At 40.4% G+C, this 19820-nt stretch overlaps 1 protein-coding gene across 1 annotated transcript; it reads right to left on the bottom strand.

Moving 5' to 3' along the window:
- On the bottom strand, positions 9246-10190 carry LOC102186943 (olfactory receptor 481-like). The gene has a single exon (XM_013976722.2). The coding sequence runs from the start codon at positions 10188-10190 to the stop codon at positions 9246-9248; it is 945 nt and encodes a 314-aa protein (XP_013832176.1).

Below are 19820 nucleotides of genomic sequence, written 5' to 3'. Positions count from 1 at the left end.
CATTATGGAATTTGACTATTTCCAAGTTGCACATGGGTTTGTGAGATATCAAGCACCAACTGGAAATCAGCTTATGAGAGCTTGAAGATCTTAGCAGAGATTTGGGCATTTCACAGCATTGGTTTCATAGAGTTTGGTATATAGGCTGTTTAAGGTAGAGGGGACCCACAGCACCATATACTTTTGGGAGTCCTGAAATACTACACCTTAGGAGTAATTGCTACATCCTAGGAACAAGGTCAAACCATAAATAGATCATCCCCAGCAAAGCACAACACTCAACCTACACTGGAAACACCACCACTTTCTATTAGGGATGCACCTTTAGGAATCATACTGTACATGGAGACATCAGTCCTTTTTTAATTTGAATGACACCTTTGGGCACTATATTTTCATTTCCTCAAAGGGATCAAGCTAGTGCTTTATTTTCCTGCCAGAATAAAATTGAATATGTTATGGAAGAAGATTAGCTCATCTAGAACCTCTAAAATGTTTTTTTCTTTTTTAAAAAAATATCTATTCTTAATTGAAGGATAATTGCTTTACAATATTGTGTTGGTTTTTGCAAAACATCAGCATGAATCAGCCATAGGTATACCTATGTTCTCTCCCTTTTGAACCTACCCCCCAACTCCCTCCCCATCCTAACCCTCGAGGTTGTTACAGAGCCCCAGTTTGAGTTCTCTGAGACATACGGCATATTCCCATTGGCTATCTATTTTTACATATGGTTATGTATACGTTTACATGTTACTCTCACCATACATCCCACCCTCTCCTTCCTCTGTCCTTCACCATGTCCATAAATCTGTTCTCTATGTCTGTGTGTCCATTATTGCCCTGCAAGTAGGTTCATCAGTACCAACTTATCAGTGCCATCTTTCTAGATAAGTCATAGAGGATCTTGCTGTGATTTGTGTCATAGACTGTTCTGCCTATGTTTTCCTCTAAGAGTTTTATAATTTCTGATCTTAAATTTGTACCTTTAATCCATTTAGGGTTTATCTTTGTGTATGGTGTTAAACAGAAATGGAGTTCTTCTTAGAAGAACTGGAGTTCCTTAGAAGAACTAGAGTAGCCATCATAGTCAATAAGAGTCTGAAATGCAGTACTTGGATGCAATCCCCAAAATGACAGAATGATCTCTGTTCATTTCCAAGGCAAACAATTCAACATCTCGGTAATCCAAGTCTATGCCCCAACCAGTAATGCTGAAGAAGCTGAGGTTGAACGGTTCTATGAAGACCTACAGGAACTTTTAGAACTAGCACCCAAAAAAGACGTCCTTTTCATTATAGGGGATTGGAATGCAAAAGTAGGAAGTCAAGAAACACCTGGAGTAACAGGCAAATTTGGCCTTGGCGTACAGAATGAAGCACGGCAAAGGCTAATAGCATTTTGCCAAAAGAACGCACTGGTCATAGCAAACACCCTCTTCCAACAACACAAGAGAAGACTCTACACATGGACATCACCATATGGTCAACACAAAAATCAGATTGATTATATTCTTTGCAGCCAAAGATGGAGAAGCTCTAGACAGTCAGCAAAAACAAGACCAGGAGCTGACTGTGGCTCAGATCATGAACTCTTTATTGCCAAATTCAGACTTAAACTGAAGAAAGTGGGGAAAACCACCAGACCATTCAGGTATGATGTAAATCAAATCCCTTATGGTTATACAGTGGAAGTGAGACATAGATTTAAGGGGCTAGATCTGATAGAGTGCCTGATGAACTATGGATGGAGGTTTGTGACATTGTACAAGAGACAGCGATCAAGACCATCCCCAAGAAAAAGAAATGCAAAAAAGCAAAATGGCTGTCTGAGGAGGCCTTACAAATAGCTGTGAAAAGAAGAGATGCAAAATGCAAAGGAGAAAAGGAAAGATACATCCATTTGAATGCAGAGTTCCAAAGAATAACAAGGAGAGATAAGAAAGCCTTCCTCAGTGATCAATGCAAAAAATAGAGGAAAACAATAGAATGGGAAAGACTAGAGATCTCTTCAAGAAAATTAGAGATACCAAGGGAACATTTCATGCAAAGACGGGCTCAATAAAGGACAGAAATAGTGTGGACTGAACAGAAGCAGAAGATATTAAGAAGAGGTGGCAAGAAAACACAAAAGAACTATACAAAAAAGATCTTCATGACCCAGATAATCACGATGGTGTGATTACTCACCTAGAGCCAGACATCCTGGAATACGAGGTCAAGTGGGCCTTAGGAAGCATCACTACAAACAAAGCTGGCAGAGGTGATCAAATTCCAGTTGAGCTATTCCAAATCCTAAAAGATGATGCTGTGAAAGTACTGCACTCAATATGCCAGCAAATTTGAAAACTCAACAGTGGCCACTAGAACTGGAAAAGGTCAGTTTTCATTCCAATCCCAAAGAAAGGCAATGCCAAAGAATGTTCAAACTACCACACAATTTCACTCATCTCACACACTAGTAAAGTAATGCTAAATATTCTCCAAGCCAGGGTTCAACAGTATGTGAACCATGAACTTCCAGATGTTCAAGGTGGATTTAGAAAAGGCAGAGGAACCAGAGATCAAATTGCCAACATCCATTGGATCATCAAAAAAGCAAGCGTTCCAGAAAAACATCTATTTCTGCTTTATTGACTATGCCAAAGCCTTTGACTGTGTGGATCACAACAGACTCTAGAAAATTCTTCAAGAGATGGGAATACCAGACCACCTTGAGAAATGGCTCCTGAGAAATCTGTGTGCAGGTCAGGAAGCAGTAATTAGAACTGGACATGGAACAACACAATGGTTCCAAATAAGAAAAGGAGTACATCAAGGCTGTATATTGTCACCCTGCTTATTTAACTTCTATGCAGAGTATAGCACGAGAAACACTGGGCTGGATGAAGCACAAGCTGGAATCAAGATTGCTGGGAGAAATATCAATAACCTCAGTTACGCAGATGACACCACCCTTATGGCAGAAAGTGAAGAACTAAAGAGCCTGTTAATGAAAGTGAAAGAGCAGAATGAAAAAGTTGGCTTAAAACTCAACATTCAAAAAACTAAGATCATGGCATCTGGTCCTATCACTTTATGGCAAATAGATGGGGGAACAGTGGAAACAGTGAGAGATTTTATTTTTGGGTAGCTCCAAAATCACTGCAGATGGTGACTGCAGCCATGAAATTGAAAGACACCTGCTCCTTGGAAGAAAAGTTATGACCAACCTAGATAGCATATTCAAAAGCAGAGACATTACTTTGCCAACAAAGGTCCATCTAGTCAAAGCTATGGTTTTTCCAGTGGTCATGTATGGATGTGAGGGTGGACTATAAAGAAAGCTGTGCACTGAAGAACTGATGCTTTTGAACTGTGGTGTTGGAGAAGACTCTTGAGAGTCCCTTGGACTGCAAAGAGATCCAACCTGTCCATCCTAAAGGAAATCAGTGCTGAATAATCACCGGAAGGACTGATGCTGAAGCTGAAACTCCAATACTTTGGCCACCTGATTCAAAGAACTGACTCATTGGAAAAGACCCTGATGCTAGGAAAGATAGAAAGAAGCAGGAGAAGGGAACAACAGAGGATGAGATGATTAGATGGCATCACCGAGTTGATGGACATGAGTTTGTGTAAACTCTGGAAGTTGGTGATAAACAGGGAAGCATGGCGTGTTGCAGTCCATGGGGTCACAAAGAGTCAGACATGACTGAGCAACTGAATTGAACTGACCTAGAATTCTACCTAAAATAGAAATCTCTCTCAAAAATGAGGGTTCGATAGAGATCATTTTATAATTTAAAAATATCTACTAAAATTCATCACCAGCAAACTTGCCTTAAAAGAGAAAAAATGTTTTTTTAAAATTAGTAGTAAAACTAATGTAAGGTTTAAAGAAAGGAGTGAAGGACACCAAAAAGAATAAATATATAGGCACCAAAAGGAGGTACCCTAGATGAGGGAATAGCTTTGAGAAATAATTAAGAAACTCAATTGACCTACATGGGTAGGTAGATGATGGTACTGTCTTAGCACTTCTATGGCCTCAGATTAAAACAGAAAAAAAGAAAGAATACCCTCTTGCTGAACGTAAAATAGCAAGTTTATTGTAGTATAATTTACATATGCACAATTTAGGTATACAGGTTGATGACTTTTGGCAGATGTATAAACTTTTGAAACCACCAATGGAGTCACAATATACAATGATTTCCTCACCCCTAAGGAATTATCTCTTGCCCCTTCGCTTCCAGTCTTCTCCAGCACTCCACTACAGATAAGTGTTTTATGGAATCTTGGAAATGTCAGTAATTTCATAAGTTCTAATTCACTTCAGATGAACATCTTCCTGAAATTTATATAGACTAACTGTCTTTAAATATCAGAACAACTCAGGATCTTTCACAGTTTCCCCAAGTTCAAATCCTGCCTTTTATTAATATGTAACAATCTACAACCCATAATGGAGAAGGCAATGGCACACCACTCCAGTACTCTTGCCTGGAAAATCCCATGGACGAAGGATCCTGTTGGGCTGCAGTCCATGGAGTCACTAAGAGTCGCACATGACTGAGTGATTTCACTTTCACTTTTCACTTTCATGCATTGGAGAAGGAAATGGCAACCCACTCCAGTGTTCTTGCTTAGAGAATCCTGGTGGGCTGCCGTCTGTGGGGTTGCACAGAGTCAGACACGACTGAAGTGACTTAGCAGCAGCAGCAGCACAACCCATAATAAGTAGGAAACTTCCCCCAAAAAATCATTCAGAGGATTTTTTTATTGTTCCTGCAGTGGTGTCCTTGACCCTTAGTTTTGGGCACACCGTTTAGGAAAGACACTTTTTACCATTCCTGATATACTTTCCCCCACTTTTGGAGAGGGATCACTAGCATAACACTCCTGACATCTAAGCCTTTGCTTCTTATTCCTCTAGGAATAAATTAGCTGATGGTAGGTTTTGAAGAGAAAACTAGATATGCGATTGTATTCATTTGTGAGGGCAGAGGTACCAAAATACAATAAATGAGCTATCTTAAGCAACAGAATTAAGACTCATTGGAAAAGATCAGGATGCTGGGAAAGATTGAAGGCAGGAGAAGGGGACAACAGAGGATGAGCTGGTTGGATGACATCACCAACTCGATGGACATGAGTTAGAGCAAGCTCCAGGAGTTGGTGATGGACAGGGAGGTCTGATGTTGCAGTCCATGGGGTCGCAAAGAGTTGGACAGGACTGAGCAACTGAGCTGACTAAGCAATAGAAACATATGGTCTCACAATTCTGGAAGCTAGAAGTCCAAAATGATTATGTCAGCAGAGTTGGTTTCTTCCAAGTGCTGGGGGATCTGCTCTATGCTTCATGCTTAGCTTCTGGTGGTTTACTGGCAATCGCTGAAGTTTCTTAACTTGTAGAAGCATACCCATACTTCTGCCTTTATCTCCATATGAGGTTCTTCTTGTCTGTTATCTGTGTCCAAATGGTTCTTTTTAAAAGAAGGATACCGATCATATTGGATTAGAAGCCCAGCCTGCTCCAATATGACTTCATCTTAATTACATCTGAAAGAACCTTGTTCCCAGTCAAGGTTATATTCTAAGGTACTGGTGGCTAGAATTCAACATATGAATTTTGGAGGGACACAGTTCAACCCATAACCATCTCAGCCCTCCTTCTTCACCCTTTCTCTTGCGACTGAGCCTGGCTTCAGTGTTCTTGGCTGCTCTTGGTCAAACCATAAGCTGATGGGTAAAGGGCTAAACTCATTGGGGAGATCTGTTTCCATTACTGCCAGTGACAGAGAAGGAAAGAGAATCAAATTCTGGGATTCAGGACACAAAAATATATGTGTTCATACATATGTACCCCATTCTCTAATATAACTACTTGATTCATACAGGTAATATTTTGCTCTCCCATATATCTTCTCTTTTTGTCATTTACTTAGCTGATTTAGAATTTAGGAGGAGAATATGAGTATCAATGTATATCCTCTCCAATAAAGACTGTAGCAGTGCCATACCTCACTCCCTACATCTGGATGACTGCAGTGTTTGAATTCCCTTAGAGTGGAAAAATGAAGGAAGCAATCTCTGCATGGATTTATTGTAATCAATCAGGGAGTGTTTACCCAAAGAGACTTAGATAGGAAGAGGTCAATGTGTGATGCATAGAAGGAAGGGGATGGAGGGGGAGCTGACCATTTTGATGGGTGTGCACTGAGGATCACCCCAAATTTGTTGGAGTACTAAACTTCAGAAAGGTTTGTCATTTCTTGAGGAAGGAACAGAGGAGAAGAAACAGTTTTGCAAAGAAGTTAGTGAGGGAACACTGAGCTTGAGAGTCTTGGAGAATAGGCCAGTGAAGAAGTTCACTGATCCTCCAAGGAAGGTTGTATTTGGAGATAGGAATACTGCCACACAGAATTTGTCTGACATTACTAATATGCTATAAATAAAATACATTAGCTAAAATATTAATCATAAGTCATCATGAAAGTTGTGTAGGAGGAAGAGAATTGGTTCAGAGGCAGCTGCCATAACCAAACTAGATCATAAGCACTTTGGAAAAAGGCAATGGAAGTAATGACACCGGACGACTCCTTAAGTAATGGTACAAAATAGACGGCAGATATTCTTTGCCTAAACCATGATTTCATATCTCCTATCTATCAACTGTTGTTAAAAAAAGTCCCAACAACCCAGTCTCCCACTCCAAGGAAATGTCAGTGTCCAAAATCTCACTCTAGTAGCCATCTGTTAAGACAGGCTGTGAGAGGAGTCAGCTGAAATTTATAGAGTTTCTTCTTTGCTGTCTCAGTTGGATTTCTTAATTATCAAACAGAGAATTCACGATCTTTGCTCTGGCTCAAGTAAAGTAAAAATAAACAGAAGCTTTTCTGAAACACGAACAATGTTTCCATAAGTTGAATTATTCCTTTACCAAGGCAGGGCTGTACTTTTAAGGGTGTACCCTGAACTGCTGACTTGTCAATGTTATTGTCTATTACGTGCTGCTGATGAGAAGCTTCTTTTCCAAATGTTATTTTACAAGATGGTATACAATGAAATTTGATCGTTGAGGCCTCTCTCAATTTAAATAGGATTCTATAATTGGCAAGGGGGATTTTAAATAGAAATTGTTTTTCAAAGGTGTTCTCAGCTTGAAGAATCCATATTTAGTTTTAACCAAGCAAACACAAATAGCTGTGAAAAGAAGAGAAGTGAAAAGGAAAGATATCAGCATCTGAATGCAGAGTTCCGAAGAATAGCAAGAAGAGATAAGAAAATCTTCTTCAGCGATCAATGCAAAGAAATAGAGGAAAACAATAGAATGGGAAAGACTAGAGATCTCTTCAAGAAAATTAGAGATACCAAGGGAACATTTCATGCAAAGATGGGCACAATAAAGGACAAAAATAGTTTGGAGCTAACAGAAGCAGAAGATATTAAGAAGAGGTGGCAAGAATACACAGAAGAACTGTACAAAAAAGATCTTCATGACCCAGATAATCACGATGGTGTGATCACTCACCTAGAGCCAGACATCCTGGAATGTGAAGTCAAGTGGGCCTTAGAAAGCATCACTACAAACAAAGCTAGGGGAGGTGATGGAATTCCAGTGGAGTTATTTCAAATCCTGAAAGATGATGCTGTGAAAGTGCTGCACTCAATATACCAGCAAATTTGGAAAACTCAGCAGTGGCCACAGGACTGGAAAAGGTCAGTTTTCATTCCAATCCCAAAGAAAGGCAATGCCAAAGAGTGCTCAAACTACCGCACAATTGCACTCATCTCACATGCTAGTAAAGCAATGCTCAAAATTCTCCAAAGCAGGCTTCAGCAATACGTGAACCATGAACTTCCTGATGTTCAAGCTGGTTTTAGAAAAGGCAGATGAACCAGAGATCAAATTGCCAACATCTGCTGGATCATGGAAAAAGCAAAAGAGTTCCAGAAAAACATCTATTTCTGCTTTATTGACTATGCCAAAGCCTTTGACTATGTGGACCACAATAAACTGTGGAAAATTCTGAGAGAGATGGGAATACCAGACCACCTGACCTGCCTCTTGAGAAACCTATATGCAGGTCAGGAAGCAACAGATAGAACTGGACATGGAACAACAGACTGGTTCCAAATAGGAAAAGGAGTACGTCAAGACTGTATATTGTCACACTGCTTATTTAACTTCTATGCGGAGTACATCATGTGAAACGCTGGACTGGAAGAAGCACAAGCTGGAATCAAGATTGCCAGGAGAAATATCAATAACCTCAGATATGCAGATGACACCACCTTTATGGCAGAAAGTGAAGAGGAACTAAAAAGCCTCTTGATGAAAGTGAAAGAGGAGAGTGAAAAAGTTGGCTTAAAGCTCAACATTCAGAAAATTAGGATCATGGCATCCGGTCCCATCACTTCATGGGAAATAGATGAGGAAACAGTGCAAACAGTGGCTGACTTTATTTTTCTGGGCTCCAAAATCACTGCAGATGGTGATTGCAGCCATGAAATTAAAAGACGCTTACTCCTTGGAAGGAAAGTTATGACCAACCTAGACAGCATATTAAAAAGCAGAGACATTACTTTGCCAACAAAGGTCCATCTAGTCAAGGCTATGGCTTTTCCTGTGGTCATGTATGGATGTGAGAGTTGGACTGTGAAGAAAGCTGAGCGCCGAAAAATTGATGCTTTTGAACTGTGGTGTTGGAGAAGACTCTTGAGTGTCCCTTGGACTGCAAGGAGATCCAACCAGTCCATCTTAAAGGAGACCAGTCCTGGGTGTTCATTGGAAGGACTGATGCTGAGGCTGAAACTCCAATACTTTGGCCACCTCATGCGAAGAGTTGACTCATTGGAAAAGACACTGATGCCGGGAGGGATTGGGGGCAGGAGGAAAAGGGGACGACCAAGGATGAGATGGCTGGATGGCATCACGGACTCGGTGGACGTGAGTCTGAGCGAACTCCGGGAGTTGGTGATGGACAGGGAGGCCTGGCGTGCTGCGATTCATGGGGTCACAAAGAGTCGGACACGACTGAGTGACTGAACTGAACTGAAGCAAACACACATTTTAGTGATACACTTAACTTTACATGGTCTTTTATATTTACAGAAGCTTCTCACTATAAAAGCAATAAAGTTAGTGATGTATGTATGTGTATATATGTTAGTCACTCAGTCATGATAAGTATCAATAAAAATATCCAGCAAAAATATCTCCCAAATGAATAGTTTGTTATATATAGATTTATATCTGATTTAATTCAGAAAAAAACAGTGTATTCTCACCACTAGTTTTCTCATAGCCTCTTTCACCTCCTTGTTCCTCAGACTGTAGATGAGTGGGTTCAACATGGGGACCACCACCGTGTAGATAACAGATGCCACTTTGACCTGGTCAGCTAAATAGTTCGATTTGGGCATCACATAAACGAATAAAACTGTCCCATAAAACAAAGTGACTGCAGTGAGGTGGGAGGTGCAGGTCGAGAAGGCCTTCTTCCTCCCCTCAGTGGAGCGCATCTTCAGGATTGAGTGGAGGATGTAGCTGTAGGACACAATTATGGTAAACAGTGTGCTTATAAGGACTGATGCTGAGGAGACGGCTGGAGAGATCTCAGCAATATAAACATGGCCACAAGAAAGCTTCAAGAGTGGGAAGAGGTCACAGAAAAAATGATTGATTTTATTTGGTCCACAGAAGGAGAGATTCATCAAACAACCGGTAAACGATAAAGCATTCATGCAACCACCCAAGTAGGAGGCCCCCAACAGGAGGAAGCAGACCACTGGGGCCATCTGGGTGGAGTAGAGCAGGGGAGAACAAATGGCCACGTAGCGATCATAGGCCATGGTGGCCAGCAGGAAGCACTCTGTAGTCCCAAAGGCAACATCAGAGGCAAGCTGGACTACACAACCAGTGATTGGGATGGCAGTTCTCTCTTTTAAGAAACTCATCAGCATGATTGGTGTAACTGATGTGGAATACCCAAGGTCCACAAAGGCCAAATGGCTAAGGAAAAGGTACATAGGTGTGTGAAGCTGTGGGCTACTTCGGATTAAGATGATTATGCTGATGTTTCCCACTATGGTAACTACGTAAACTCCAAGAAAAACCACAAAGAAGATGGCACATAGTGTCACATCATCCGTTAATCCCAAAATAATGAACTCTGTCACTGTTGTACGGTTTGCAGCCTCCATCCATCCATTTAACATACCTATTGAAATCAGAACCAGAGGAGATTAAATTGACTGGAATGACCCTACATTTTATATGCATACCTAAGCATAACCTAAATATAATCTTATACATATGTCAAATGGTAAATTTGCCTTATTTACAGAATACTTTTTGCACATAAGCTTTCTTTTCAGTTTCCATGAAAATATTAAAATTGAAGCCTCAGTTACCTTATGAGTCAGCTATTTTATTCCTATGTGTATACCGTGGAATAAGTCTTACCTGTGTGCAAGGGAGATATGCAAAGGAATGTTTACAGCAATATTGATTGCAATAACATGAACTGTAAATAACATGAATGTTTATAGAAAGAGCAGCTCTTGATATTTCAGCCCCATCCCAAATATACCTCTAGTCAGTAATCTCTGTCTTAGTAAATGCTGTCTCCGTTTAACCACTGATCAGGCCAAAAAATATGTTAATGTTGACATCTCTTTCTTACTTGATCATTTTCCTGGAATAAAAAAAAAATTGATAGCAAGGCCTAAAAGGTGTCCATGTTCAAGATGAAAAATGGAAGTAGAACTTTTACTGTTGTGAGCAAAACCGCCTGGATGTTTTGCAAAATCTTCCATGACTTAACTTCTATACCATACCTTTTTATACTTATGGGATTGTATGAAGCAATACAAAGAGTCTAGATATTTTTATCTAGACTTTTTTTATGGGCAAGGATTAAATGCAAGAAAACTGAAAGATTTGGGAACTTGGATTAGCTATGTTTTGGTTTCTTCAGTTCTATTAAGCAACTACAGAGAAATAAGAAGCAGGGGCATATGATGAGGATGAGAGGAAAGGGTAGTTAGGGACGTAGAGACAAAGTGAAGAAAGCTAGGAAACTGGACTGAAAGATTAGCACTTCAGAATATTGCTCCCTTACTTCAAAATAGATCACACAGATCAAGGCTGGTGAGAATGTATTAATTACCTTCAGTCATTTCCATGACTCCTCTAATTTAATGATCAACATACTCTTATTAATAATTTGTTTTTTAAAGAACCTCTATTTCAAGGATTAAGAAAACATATAAGCTATGATAAACCTAGACAGTGTATTAAAAAGCAAAGACATAAATTTGCTGACAAAGGTCTATATATAGTCAAAGCTATGATTTTTCCAGTAGTCATCTATGGATATGAGAGTTGGACCATAAAGAAGGCTGAGAGCCAAAGAATTGATGCTTTTGAACTGTGGTGCCAGAGAAGATTGAGAGTCCCTTGGGCTGAAAGGAGATCAAACCAGTCAATCCTAAAGGAAATCAACCCTGAATATTCATTGAAAGGACTGATGCTGAAGCTCCAGCTTCAATATTTTGCCCACCTGATGTAAAGAGCTGACTCATTGGGAAGGATCATGATGCTGGGAAAGATTGAAGGCAGGAGGAGAAGGGGGTGACAGAAGATGAGATGGTTGGATGGCATCACCAACTTAATGGACATGAGTTTGAGCAAATTCGGGGAGATACTGAAGGACAGGGAAACCTGGAGTGCTGTGGCCCATAGGGTTGCAAGGAGTCAGACAACTTAACAACTGAACAAAAACAAGAAAACGTATATACATACAATCAGCAACCACAAACATTTTACTCAGTGTTACATGTGAATCATGACAGTGGCAAGCTATAGTATGAGTAGTACCAAGATTATGGACAAGTGAAGTGTTGATTGCTCAGTTCTGTCTGACTCTTTGCAACTCTAGGAACTGTAGCCCGCCAGGCTCCTCTATCCATGAAATTCTCTAGACAAGAATACTGGCGTGGGTACCCATTCCCTTCTGCAGGGGATCTTCCCAGTCCAGGAGTCAAATCTGGGTATCCCACATTGCAGGCAGATTCTTGACTGTCTGAACCACCAGGGAAGGATTACGTAAATGAAAGATCAAATTTTGGCCATTTAACTAGACAAAGACCCAAACCTGAAATGAATTGTATATGTTTAAAGAAAATAGATGTATGAAAGACACAAAAGTTTTGGAAGTTAGATATGAGTGCCAGCGTGGAAGGCAAAGTGACATGCAGAATACTGCGGACTTTGGAGCCATGCAGACCTAGGATTAGTTTCTAGCTCTGCCTCTATCTATTAAATCATAGGCAAGTTATAAGAAATGCTTGCTCTTCTGTTTCCTTACTGGTGAAAATGAGAGAATAATACATACCTCATGAGATTCTTAGGTTAAACCACATGATATTGGTGATTACTCATAGCACTGTTTACACAGCAAGTTCAGTTCAGTTCAGTCGCTCAGTCGTGTTTGACTCTTTGCAACCCCATGAACCGCAACACACCAGACCTCCCTGTCCATCACTGACTCAATAAATGCTCAATTACTAATAATTGACCTGAAATAAATAACTTGCAATTTCTGATACAGAGAAGAGAATCAAATATTTCTGTGTTCTTAAAAAAGAACAAGTATGCACTAGTGATATATGCACCACAACAATAGCGATAGTCTTTAAGGATTTGTTGCTATACAGCAAGGCATATTTAAGTGAGGTTGGTGTCATTTGGGATAAGGCCCAATCACCTATGTCACCTGTAATTACTAATTAATTGCTTCACTTGTTTTGGAAATCTACTTTGAGAATCCATTGGGATAGAGAAATTGTAGGTATACATCTATTGGGACAGAGAAATAATGTGTAAACATAATTATGGAAAAATGTATGAATAAAATATTTTCTCAATACCTTCAGGTTCTATTTATTTTTTGCTTACATGGAAAAAATGAAAATTTTGATTTCATTAAATTGAAAAACCTAATATTTTACTATGTTTGAAGTTGATTATTAGATCAACATGACTACTACGGTTGTCACAATTTGTGGTTCTGAAATGCAGCTGTACTCAGTGGTTCAGATTTTCTTTTTTTGGTTTTTTTTTAGACTTTATTTTTTAAATTTTTTAAAAAATTTTATTTTATTTTTTTTACTTTACAATGCTGTATTGATTTTGCCATACATTGACATGAATCCGCCACGGGTGTACATGAGCTCCCAATCCTGAACCCCCTCCCACCACCCTCCCCATATCATCTCTCTGGGTCATCCCAGTGCACCAGCCCCAGGCATCCTGTATCCTGTATCAAACCTAGACTGGCGATTCATTTCTTACATGATAGTATACATGTTTCAATGCCATTCTCCCAGATCATTCCACCCTCTCCCTCACCCACAGAATCCAAAAGTCTGTTCTATACATCTGTGTCTCTTTTGCTGTCTCACATACAGGGTTATCGTTACCATCTTTCTAAATTCCATATATATGTGTTAGTATACTGTATTGGTGTTTTTCTTTCTTTACTTCACTCTGTATAATCGGCTCCAGTTTCATCCACCTCATTAGAATGGATTCAAATGTATTCTTTTTAATGGCTGAGTAATACTCCATTGTGTATATGTACCACAGCTTTCTTATCCATTTGTCTGCCGATGGACATCTAGGTTGCTCCCATGTCCTGGCTATTATAAGCAGTGCTGCAATGAACATTGGGGTACATGTGTCTCTTTCAATTCTGGTTTCCTCGGTGTGTATGCCCAGCAGTGGGATTGCTGGGTCATAAGGCAGCTCTATTTGCAATTTTTTAAGGAATCTCCACACTGTTTTCCATAGTGGCTGTACTAGTTAGCATTCCCACCAATAGTGTAAGAGGGTTCCCTTTTCTCCACACCCTCTCCAGCATTTATTGCTTGTAGACTTTTGGATTGCAGCCATTCTGACTGGCGTGAAATGGTATCTCATTGTGGTCTTGATTTGCATTTCTCTGATAATGAGTGATGTTGAGCATCTTTTCATGTGTTTGTTAGCCATCGTTATGTCTTCTTTGGAGAAATGTCTATTTAGTTCTTTGGCCCATTTTTTGATTGGGTTGTTTATTTTTCTGGAATTGAGCTGCATAAGTTGCTTGTATATTTTTGAGATTAGTTGTTTGTCAGTTGCTTCATTTGCTATTATTTTCTCCCATTCAGAAGGCTGTCTTTTCACCTTGCTTATATTTTCCTTTGTTGTACAGAAGCTTTTAATTTTAATTAGATCCCATTTGTTTATTTTTGCTTTTATTTCCAGTATTCTGGGAGGTGGATCATAGAGGATCCTGCTGTGATTTATGTCTGAGAGTGTTTTACCTATGTTCTCCTCTAGGAGTTTTATAGTTTCTGGTCTTATGTTTAGATCTTTAATCCATGTTGAGTTTATTTTTGTGTATGGTGTTAGAAAGTGTTCTAGTTTCACTCTTCTACAAGTGGTTGACCAGTTTTCCCAGCAAGTGGTTCAGATTTTCATATCACTTGTATTTAGAGATAATTTGGCTTTGTTAGTACAATTTAGTTTACAAACATACATCTAATGGAATTGGAGTATTGTTATCAACATAAAAAGTGACACACATTTTTTAAAATCATATGAGTTTTCCATATGTATTATAGGTTTATACTAGGGCACTTGAGATACACACCAGGCTAGTTGGCAGTAGACATTGCTGCTGCTGCTGCTAAGTCGCTTCAGTTGTGTCTGACTCTGTGCGACCCCACAGACAGTAGCCCACCAGACTCCTCTGTTCCTGGGATTCTCCAGGCAAGAATACTGGAGTGGGTTGCCATTTCCTTCTCCAGTGCATTCATGCATGCTAAGTCGCTTCAGTCGTGTCCGACTCTGTGCAACCCTATGGACATCAGCCCACCAGGCTCCTCTGTCCACAGGATTCTCCAGGCAAGAATAACGGAGTGGGTTGCTATTATCTTCTTCTGGCAGTGGACGTTACTCACATGCAAAATCTTCTTTCTCTCCCCATTGACCTACCAACACATGTGCTTTCTAATAGAACAATGAAGTTCACACTAACATTTTTCTTATCACTCTCCCACATTTTCTTATCACTTTGCCACATGTTCTTATCATAGCTGCCACACTGATTAGCAGGTTGTCCGGGATACATGGCCACAGTTGATTCTGGCTGTGTTCTTAGATCATGGCCGTATAGCTGAACATTCTCTAGCTTGAAGATCAGGTTCCTTTGACTTTGGGCTTGAAGGAACCTATAGATCAATAACCTTCAGAACAAAGGTAAGCCTGATAATCCACATCAGGAGGCTCTAACAGCTCAAACACATCTACTCCAACAAGTTAGGAAATGGACATGCTGCAAGGTTTCATCTGTCTGAGAAAGACATACCTCCATTAGGCATTAAGAAAGCCTAGTTGTGGCCGATAAGAGATACAAAAACCTTCCAGATGACATCTGGAAGAATTAAATTCCCTTCACCCCTGCCCTCTTCCTAATATTTTTTCACATCACTTAACATCCATTATAGTTGAAGACTTTACTCTGTCCCTAAAGGGACAATGCAATGTCTGTGGCTAATTATTTTTGTATCCCTCTTTAATGATGCAGTGTTGGGAATATTGTTGTTCTTGTTCAGTCACTCAGTCGTGTCCTACTCTTTGCAACCCCATGGACTGCAGCACACCAGGCTTCTATGTCCTTCACCATCTCCTGGAGTTTGCTGAAACTCATGTCCATTGAGTTGGTGATACCATTCAACCGTCTCATCTTCTGTCATCCCCTTCTCCTTCTGCCTTCAATCTTTCCCAGCATCAGAGTGTTTTCCAGTGAGTCAGCTGTTCACATCAGATGGCCAAAGTATTGGAGCTTCAGCTTCAGCATAAGCCCTTTCAATGAATATTCAGGGTTGATTTGCTTTAGGATTGACTGGTTTGATCTCCTTGCTGTCCAACTGAATCTCAAGAGTCATCTCCAGCACCAGAGTTCAAAGGCACCAATTCCTTGGCATTTAGCCTTTTTTATTGTCTAGCTCTCACATCAGTATATGACTATTGGAAAAACCATGTCTTTGATAATATGGACCTTTGTTGGCAAAGTAATGTCTCTGTTTTTTAATGCTGTCTAGGTTGGGCATAGCTTTTCTTCCAAGGAGCATCTTTTAATTTCATGGCTTCAGTCATCATCTGCAGTGATTCTGGAGCCCAAGAATCACTGTTTCCATTGTTTTGCCATCTATTTGCCATGAGGTGATGGAACCGGATGCCATGATCTTAGTTTTTTGAATGTTGAGTTTTAAACCAGTTTTTTCACTCTCCTCTTTCACCCTTATCAAGAGACTTTTTAATTCCACTTTTGTTTCTGCCATAATGATGGTGTCATCTGCGTATCTGAGGTTATTGATATTTCTCCCAGCAATCTTGATTCCAGCTAGTGATTCATCCAGCCTGGCATTTTGCATGATGTACCTTGCATATAAGTTAAATAAGCAGGGTGACAATATACAGCCTTGACATACACCTTTCCCAATTTTGAATCTGTCTGTTGTTCCATGTCTGGTTCTAACTGTTGCCTCTTGACATGCATAGATTTCTCAGGAGGTAGGTAAGGTGGTCCGGTAGTCCCATCTCTTGAAGAATTTTCCACAGTTTGCTGTGATCTACACAATCAAAGGTTTTCACATAGTCAATGAAACAGAAATAGATGTTTTTCTGGAATTCTCTAGCTTTTTTGATGATCCAATGGATGCTGGCAATTTGATCTCTGGTTTCTCTGTCTTTTCTAAATCCAGCTTGAACATCTGGAAGTTCTCAGTTCACATACTCTTGAAGCCTAGCTTGAAGGATTTTGAGCATTACTTTGCTAGGAAGTGAAATGAATGCAGTTGTTCAGTAGTTTGAACATTCTTTGGCATTGCCTTTCTTTGGGATTGGAATGAAAACTGAACTTTTCCAGCCCTGTGGCCACTGCTGAATTTTCCAAATTTGTTAGTGTATTGAGTGCAGCACTTTCACAGCATCATCTTTTAGGATTTGAAATAGCTCAACCAGAATTTCATCACCTCCACTAGCTTTGTTCATAGTAACGCTTCCTAAGGCCCACTTCAACTTGCATTCCAGGATGTCTGGCTCTAGGTGAGTGATCACACCATCGTGGTTATCTGGATCATGAAGATCTTTTTTGTATAGTTCCTCTGTGTTTTCTTGCCACCTCTTCTTAATATCTTCTGCTTCTGTTAGGTCCATACCATTTCTGTCCTTTATTGTGCCCATATTTCCAGGAAATATTCCCTTGATATCTCTAATTTACTTGAAGGGATCTCTATTCCCTCCCATTCTACTGTTTTCCTCTATTTCTTTGCATTGTTCACTTAGGAAGGCTTTCTTATCTCTCCTTGCTATTTTCTGGAATCTGCATTCAGATTGACATACCTTTCCTTTTTCCTTTGTCTTCTCTTCTTTTTTCAGCTATTGTTAAGGCCTCCTCAGACAACCATTTTGCCTTTTTGCATTTCTTTTTCTTGGGAATGGTTTTGATCACCACTTTCTGTACAGTGTTATGAACCTCTGTTCATAGGTGTTTAGGCACTCTGTCTATCAGATCTAATCCTTTAAATCTATTTGTCACTTTCACTGTATAATCATAACGGATTTGATTTAGGTCATACCTGACGGACTAGTGGTTTTCCCTACTTTCTTCAATTTAAGGCTGAACTTGGCAATAAGGAGTTCATGATCTGAGCTACAGTCAGCTCCTGGTCTTGTTTTTGCTGACTGTATAGAGCTTCTCCATCTTTGCTGCAAAGAATATATTTAATCTGATTTCAGTATTGACCATCTGGTGATGTCCTTGTGTAGTCTTCTCTTGTATTGTTGGAAGAGGGTGTGTTCTCTTGGCAAACTTTGAAAGGCTTTGTCCTGCTTCATTTCTTACTCCAAGGCCAAACTTGTCTGTTACTCCAGGTATCTCTTGACTTCCTACTTTTGCATTCTAGTCCCCTATGATGAAAAGGACATCTTCTTTGGGTCTTAGTCTAGAAGGTCTTCATATAACAATTCAACTCCAGCTTCTTCAGCATTGGTGATTGGGCCATAGACTTGGATCACTGTGATATTGAATGGTTTGCCTTGGAAACAAACAGATAATTCTGTTGTTTTTGTGATTGCACCCAAGTACTGTATTTTAGACTCTTGTTGACTGTGAGGGCTACTCCATTCCTGTCCAGTTTAGTTCACTGATTCCTACAATGTCAATGTTCACTCTTGCCATCTCCTATCTGACCACTTCCAATTTACCTTGATTCATGGACTTAACAATCCAGGTTCCTATGCATTATTGTTCTTTACGGCATCAGACTTTACTTTTACCATCAGACCCGTTCACAACTGGGCATATTTCTGCTTTGTCTCAGCCACTTTATTCCTTCTGCAGCTATTTCTCTCCTCTTTTCCTGTGGCATATTGGATGCCTACTGACCTGGAAACATCATCTTTCAGGGTCATATCTTTTTTGTCCTTTCATACTGTTCAGCAGCATGCTGAAGTGGTTTGCCATTCCCTTCACCAGTGGAGCACATTTTGTCAGAATTCTCCGTCATGACCTGTCCATTTGGGCGGCCCTACATGGCATGGCTCATAGTTTCATGAGTTAGGCAAGGTTGTGGTCCATGTGATCAGTTTGGTTAGTTTTCTGTGATTGTGGTTTTCATTTTGTCTGCCCTCCAATGGATTAGAATAAGAGGTTTGTGCAAGCTTCCTGATGGGAGGAACTGGCTGTGGGGAAAACTGGGTCTTGTTCTGGTGGGCAAAGCCATGCTCACTAAGTCTTTAATACAATTTTATGCGGATGGGTGGGGCTGTGTTTGCTCCCTGTAGATTGGCCTGAGGCCAAATTTTGGTAGGGGCAATGGTGGTAATGGTGACCTACTTCAAAAGGACTTATGCCAGCATGCTGGGCCTCCCAAGACTGGTGTAGTCAGTGCCCCTGACCCTGCAGCAGGCCACTGTTGACTCATGCCTCCACCATAGACTCCCAAGCACACTCAGGCAAGTCTGGCTCAGTCTCTTGTGGGGTCACTGCTCCATGCTCCTGGGTCCTGGTGCACACAAGGTTTTGTTTGTGTCCTCCAAGAGTCTGTGTTTCCCCAGTCCATTGGAAGTTCTGTAATCAATCCTGCTGACCATCAAAGTCAAATTCCCTGGCTATACTCAGTCCCTCTACCAGATCCCCAGATTGGGAAGTCTCTTGTGTGGCCTAGAACTTTAGCAGCAGTGTGAGACTTCTTTGGTATGATTGTTCTTCAGTTTGTGAGTTGCCTACCCAGCGGCTCTATAGTAGAACTAATGGCCACCTCCTTCAAAAGGACTTATGCTACACACTACACCTCCCAGGACTGCTATTGCTGGAGCCTGTCTCCGCAGCAGGCTGCTGCTCACTCATGCCTCTGCAGGAGACCCTAAAACACTCAAAAGCAGGTCTGTCTCAGTCTCCTTGGGGGTCACTGCTCCTTTCCCTTGGTCCTGGTGTGCACATGGTTTTGTTTGTGCCCTCCAAACCTCTAGTGGCTGTGAGGTTTGATTTTAAACCCCCTTCCTACCATCTTGCTGCAGCTTCTTCTTTGCTCTTGGTCATGGGTTATCTTTTTTTGGTGGGTTTCAACATTCTCCTGTCAATAGTCATTCAGCAGCTCATCGCAGTTTTGGAGTCCTCGCAGGGGAAGATGAGAGTACATCCTTCTACTCCACCATCTTGGATTTGATTTAGGAATATAGGTGGCAGTAAATAGATATTTATTAATTTAGTGCTCAACAAT

Source organism: Capra hircus, chromosome 15, assembly GCF_001704415.2.
Source record: "Capra hircus breed San Clemente chromosome 15, ASM170441v1, whole genome shotgun sequence".
In the NCBI taxonomy this organism is placed as follows: Eukaryota; Metazoa; Chordata; class Mammalia; order Artiodactyla; family Bovidae; genus Capra; species Capra hircus.
Note: the sequence above shows the minus strand (reverse complement) of the source record. Positions and strands in the feature narration are given on the sequence as shown.